This window comes from Hylobates moloch, unplaced genomic scaffold (genome assembly GCF_009828535.3).
Source record: "Hylobates moloch isolate HMO894 unplaced genomic scaffold, HMol_V3 SCAFFOLD_3, whole genome shotgun sequence".
NCBI lineage: Eukaryota > Metazoa > Chordata > Mammalia > Primates > Hylobatidae > Hylobates > Hylobates moloch.
In genome coordinates this window covers 156,890,663-156,896,662 of record NW_026652278.1, presented here as the reverse complement: position 1 = coordinate 156,896,662, position 6,000 = coordinate 156,890,663, and the positions used below count along the sequence as shown (strand labels likewise).

Here is a 6,000-nt window from a genome sequence, read left to right as displayed (position 1 = left end):
CTCCCCTCCCCTCCCTTCTTTCCTTTATGATATCCAGGAGTTATCTGACATTTTCATCATTACCTGGCATTTTAAAAACAGTATAGTATTTAAAAATTATTCTGTGTAGGATGGTTCAAGGCAGGTTATCTTTAAGCAGCAATGAATATAGTGGTTTGGAGTACTTGCTGAAATTGTCATTTTGGTCCAAGTGCCTTTCCTCTATTTTCAGTAGCTATTAATGGAGTAACTGGAAAGCAATAGAACTGCTACAGTGTGCTGTGACCCCAGATGACTAATGCAAAGGTCATGCTGTTGTATGAGTCTTCTTAAGATGTCTAGACTTTTGTGGCAGGAATGCAGGATGAACATAAAGACTTAGGCATTAGTAAGTCTCTTTTGACAGCTGTGTATAGCATGTGTTTATATAGGACATATCTTAAAGTAGCAGTGATAAAAACCAAGGAGGCCTTTCAGCTGAGTAAATAATTCCTGGTCCTGTGTAGTCCATTTCAGATTAATATGAAAAAATGGAGTGGCAAGAAAAAACATAATCAACTGTGGCAGCATAAGAAGGGCCATCCACCTGGGTCCTTTCCTGTATAGTTGTAGTATGAAAATGATTTCAGGAGTGGGGCAGGACGAGTGAGCTGGTCTGAATCCAACCATGGTGAGGGATCGCCTTCAATCCATACATGGCTTGTTTCTGGCTAAGGACAGTGTCTTTTGGCCTTTGGCCCAATTTTCATGCCACACGGGAACAGCTGCTGACTCCTGGAGAGCTATCAGCCCCAGGAAGTCCTTGAAAGAACTGCTATCTATCTGTTTCTGCTCAGCGTAAATCAATGCCTACCCTCACCTATGACATTAGGGACAATGTGGTTTACAAAAATAGCATCATGGTATAATACTATTGTGTTTATAAATAAAGAATGGTACAAATCTATGACCTTTTATTTCTCTTCATTTTCTGCCTAGACTCACCCAACTTTTACAGGATCATTAGTCACTATGTAGTGGAGAACAACTGAATTGAATCTCCAGTATTTAGGCATAGGACTCTTAAACTGATTTAAAAAATTAAGAACTATAAGGGATAATTAATCAATCATATTGATGGCTGTGGCATTAATCATATGCCAGGCATTTTACTAGGTCTGTTACATATGTTATCTAATATAATTCTCATAAGAAATCTATGTCACAGGCAGAATTATCCTTAATTTTAGAAATGAGGAAACTCAGACCTCTCTAAAAGGCTAAGAGACTTAAGAAATCATAAGCATTCTAGCAACCAAAAACAGAAGATTTATGTTTTAAAATTATAATAAATCTTGGATTTATTGTATGCTTTTATTTTAGATAGGTAGAATAAGTAACCACTTTCAAGTAATACCTAACAAGAGAGCAAGATGCCAACATTACAAAGTAATAGGAGTTTTGTTTTATTTAGTATGTTGACATAATATAGTCCTTAGCATTTAGCTATCTTGCGATACTCCAACTGAGATGTTAAATGATGATTCCGGGAATTGTTTTATGTTCTATAGTTTTAAAGGTTTGAAGAACATATGTTGATTTTGTTTGCTCTCACTGCAGTCTTTAGGGTGGAAGTAAAAATATTGTATTTTCATTCCTATATTATGGATGAGGAACTAGCATTTACAAGTGCAATTAGAACCAGATCTTCTCATTCAAACTCTCCTGTACTTTCCATTCTACCAAACATCATCTCCAGTTTTTTTCAACTGTGTTGTGTTTGGAGTGGCTTTTTTAGCCCCGAAATTTGAAACCTGAATTTTAAAACGTATTAATAGCTATTTACGAAAACAAGTGCCCTCTTGTCAAATTATTTCGGATAAATTTGCATGCTATATTTACTTCTTTGAGATTTAACATTTCCAGTGAGAAATCCCAAAGAATCCCATTTGATACAATATATATCATTTCTCCCTTCTTTTCCTTTTTTGAAGAATACTGTCTTAGCCCATTCAACAGGCTTCTATAACAAGAATATCAGAAATTGAGAGGCTTTAGAAACAAAGATTTATTTTTCAGAATTCTGGAGGCTGGGGAGTCCAAGGTCAAGGCACTGGGAGATTTGGTGTCTTGTGAGGGCCTGCTTTCTGGTTCATACATAGCTGTCTTCTCGCTGTGCCCTCACATGGCAGAAGGGACAGGGGAGATCTCTGTGGTCTCTTTTATAACAGCATTAATCCCATTCATGAGGGTTCTTCCTTCATGACTTAATCATCTCCTAAAGGATTTGCCTCCAGATACCATCACATTGGGGATTCGGTTTCAATATGTAAGTTTTGGGGGAAGACAAACATTCAGTCTATACTACATTCCTATTAACATCTCAGAGAGTATGTTTCTACGTGCAAATGATTTGTAGCAGTAGTGATTGAAACCAGTAGAAAATACTACAGTGAAACTTTTTGGAAACAGGAATTTTTTATTTCCACTTAAAAATATTTGTGGAAAAAATGAATGGCATACATTATTAAGAAGACTTAAAGCAGACCTCTCAGTGACCTTTGGGAGAAATTTCTTGGAGTCTTGAAGGTGGTTTGAGAGCCTTTGTCTTGAAGTTGACCCGGTTCTTATGTTGAAACTTAAGCAAATAAGATTTTCCCATTTTAGCCTGGCTTGGTACACATAAAAGTAAAGAATCACATTCTTAATTACATCAATTTTGGTGTTAGCTGTAAGGTAGAGGTTATGTATTGTCTAAACTGAGTCCACAAATCTTTCAGCTTCCCATCGCTCTGATTTCAATTATGAAGTCAGTTCACAGAAAATTAGCACAACGAAAAGGTCTTGGGAAGTAATATTAAAATTTTTTGGTGGGCTTTTGGCTTTTTTTCCTCTTTAGTGATTCAGGAAACTGTGTTGATAGAATTTGTTAGCATTTAGCACCTATCAGCATTTGAACGTTTTAGTTTATTGCTTTTCAGTGTCTTTGGGTTTTGATAGTGACTAAGAGGCAAAGGATAAGACATAAAATAAAATAAAGAGTAAAAATTTTAATTTTATTTTAAACAGATTGAAAGCTATGGATTCCCTCCTGATCTTATCCTTTCACCTCGAGAAAGCATCCAGCTATATGATGCCATGTTTCAAATTTGGAAAAGTTGGCCCCGGGCCCAGGTAAATAATAATGATGTAATTAATCCTATTATAGAGGATGATAACATTGACAAACTCTCACCCTTTCTAATCACTGGCATCTAATCTTTTAAAATTATTAGTTGACTCTTCGTACAATAAGAGTGCCTCTTCTCATATTTCTAACATTATCTGTTTGTTTTTTAATGGGTTTTAATTTGTATTTTATTTTCATTCCTGAGAATATTTCTTTTTTTTTTTTGAAATCTTTTCAACTTCTAGAACACTATTATATTTCAGTCTTCTTATACCTTAGATTCATATTTCTTTTCATTACACTTGCTTCCCTTCTAAGTCCTAATTGCTGTTTTGTTTTCATCTTCTACTTTGTTTTGCTTTGTATCCTCTCTTTTGAAGAGCTCATCCATCCTAGTAATGTTATGCATTAGAAGCCATGTGGAGATAAAAAGTTTAACCATCTCTGTGCTCAAGAAACTTGTAAGGCTGTTAATCAGGCATATAATTGAGAAATACTTTTGGATTTTCTTGCATGATTGTACCTAATTTTGTAATATTTGTTTTCAAGGAACTGTGCCCAGAAAACTTCATTCATTTTAACAATAAATTAGTCATTAAAAAGATGGATGCTAGAAAATATGAAGAGAGTCTAAAGGCAGAATTAACAAGTTGGATTAAAAATGGCAACATAGAGCAGGTAATTTTCATACACTTTTTGGCCAAACTTTATTTTTGTTGTTTTCTTGAGTTATATCATTCAGTTAATACCATTTTCTGATTTTTTTTAATCCTCAATTTTTATTTTAGAAATTTAAGTTGAACATAAAGTCTAGTAATTCTGGGATAGAATAAAAAGAGAAAGTAAACTGGTCTTTGTCTTACCCTCAGTGTCTTCTGAACCATGTGCCAGAGGCTACTGGTTGTTTCTAAATGGCATAGCAGATGAGAACAGAAGGTTCACTATCCATAGAGATGATATTGTTGATAATTTGGCAGTAGAGAGACTGAACTCACAGTAACAGTCTCTGAGAAGAATGTTTTACTCCTCTGTCTTTTTTGACTTGGAGTTTATTGTCCTTTTCTTCTTCTTATTTCAAGTTGTGGGAACTATTTGTGTATTAAAACTTTACCTGGAATTATAGAAGTTACGGATATTTATTTTAATAAGTTGATGGTCTTCATATTTTGAAATTTGATTTATTGGCGCAGATTGAGGAATGACATATATTAGACTTTTCTCATTGGATTTTTTTTTTTGCTGTAATACCTTAATCTACTCCCATTCAAAAATATAATGTAATTGAGTTACATTTTCTTCTAGCTATTTTGTCATTTACAAATCTTGAAAATATATTTGGATGTGATTTTTTGACATAATATAGAAACTGATTTACACTTGCCTTCCTGTCATAGTGAAACCAGCATCATTTGCTGAAAAATCCTTCTATTCCTGATTTGTATTGCCTTAAAAATTGCAGGTTAAATTGCATGTATGTGTGTGTGTGTGTGTATATATTATTGCCAAATTTTTGTTCTCTAGTGTATGGATTTGTATGTTTCTTTGATGGTTCTTTGCCTAGTTTTATAATGTACTTTCATAGGACTATTTAAAAAAACCCAGAAACATATATTAGACAACTATGAAAATATTTTAGCAAAAGTAGTAATTTCTTTCTTTCTCATGCAGAACTTAAAATTGTTTTGTATTCACCGCTACAGGCCAGAATGGTACTTCAGAATCTTAGTCCTGAAGCAGATTTGAGTGCAGAAAAGATGATCACCATGTTTCCACTTCTAGTTGAAAAACTAAGGAAAATGGAGAAGTTACCTGCACTATTTTTTTTGTAAGTTATTTAATTTAATTTGGTTTTGCTTGTAATTGTATTAGACTCATTCCTTTAAGGCAGAGGTCCCCAACCTCCGGGCCACAGACCATCACTGGCCCAGCCCATGGTCGGTTAGGAATTGTGCCACAGAGCAGGAGGTGAGTGGTGGGCCAGCGAGCATTGCTGCCTGAGCTCCACTTCCTGTCAGATCGACCCTGTTGTGAACTGCGCATGTGAGGGATCTAGGTTGCATGCTCCCTATGAGAATCTAACGAATGTCTGGTGATCTGAGGTGGAGCAGTTTCATCCCGAAACCATCCCCCTCAATCCTCGTGCACCACTTCCCCACCGCCACCCACTGCCAAGTTGTCTTCCATGAAACCAGTCCCCGGTGCCACAAAGGTTGGGGACTGCTGCTTTAAGGTGAGGGGAGTTATACACACTTTCCTATTGTAGTGCAGTGTTCATTACTATTTCTGGGGCCCATTGGTTATTTGAATGCATGTGTTTTGTTTAAAAACCGCATGTTCTCACTCATAGGTGGGAATTGAACAACGAGAACACTTGGACACAGGAAGGGGAACATCACACACCTGGGCCTGTTGTGGGGTGGGGGGAGGGGGGAGGGACAGCATTAGGAGATATACCTAATGTAAACGAAGAGTTAATGGGTGCAGCACACCAACATGGCACATGTATACATATGTAACAAACCTGCACGTTGTGCACATGTACCCTAGAACTTAAAGTATAATTAAAAAAAAAAAAGAAATTAAAGAGGACATAGAAAAAAATACAACTTTCTAGTTCAATTCTTGTATTTGTATTTGTGCTATTATGAATTACCTTCTTTATTTAGTTTGCTACTCTATTTTTTGTTTTCTTTCTACTGTAAACTATTATTTTTTACTTAGCCTGGTTAATTTTTAATACATACCTAGGTTCTCTGCAAAACAAATTGAATATATATGCACACAAGTATCCCACATAAAATTAAAGTATCTTCACAATTTACTACTTATTGACAGTGTATTTTATTATATTTAATTTATAGTGATGAGAACTC

At 35.3% G+C, this 6,000-nt stretch overlaps 1 protein-coding gene across 1 annotated transcript in view; it reads left to right on the top strand.

Annotated features, from left to right (window-relative positions):
* Positions 1-6,000, top strand: part of DDX60 (DExD/H-box helicase 60) — a 114,061-nt gene that overhangs the window by 64,521 nt on the left and 43,540 nt on the right. The window contains exons 23-25 of the mRNA XM_032148879.2: positions 3,028-3,132; positions 3,677-3,805; positions 4,828-4,952. Of these exons, the coding sequence (XP_032004770.1) occupies positions 3,028-3,132; positions 3,677-3,805; positions 4,828-4,952 (359 nt within the window). The remainder of the gene's footprint in view (positions 1-3,027; positions 3,133-3,676; positions 3,806-4,827; positions 4,953-6,000) is intronic.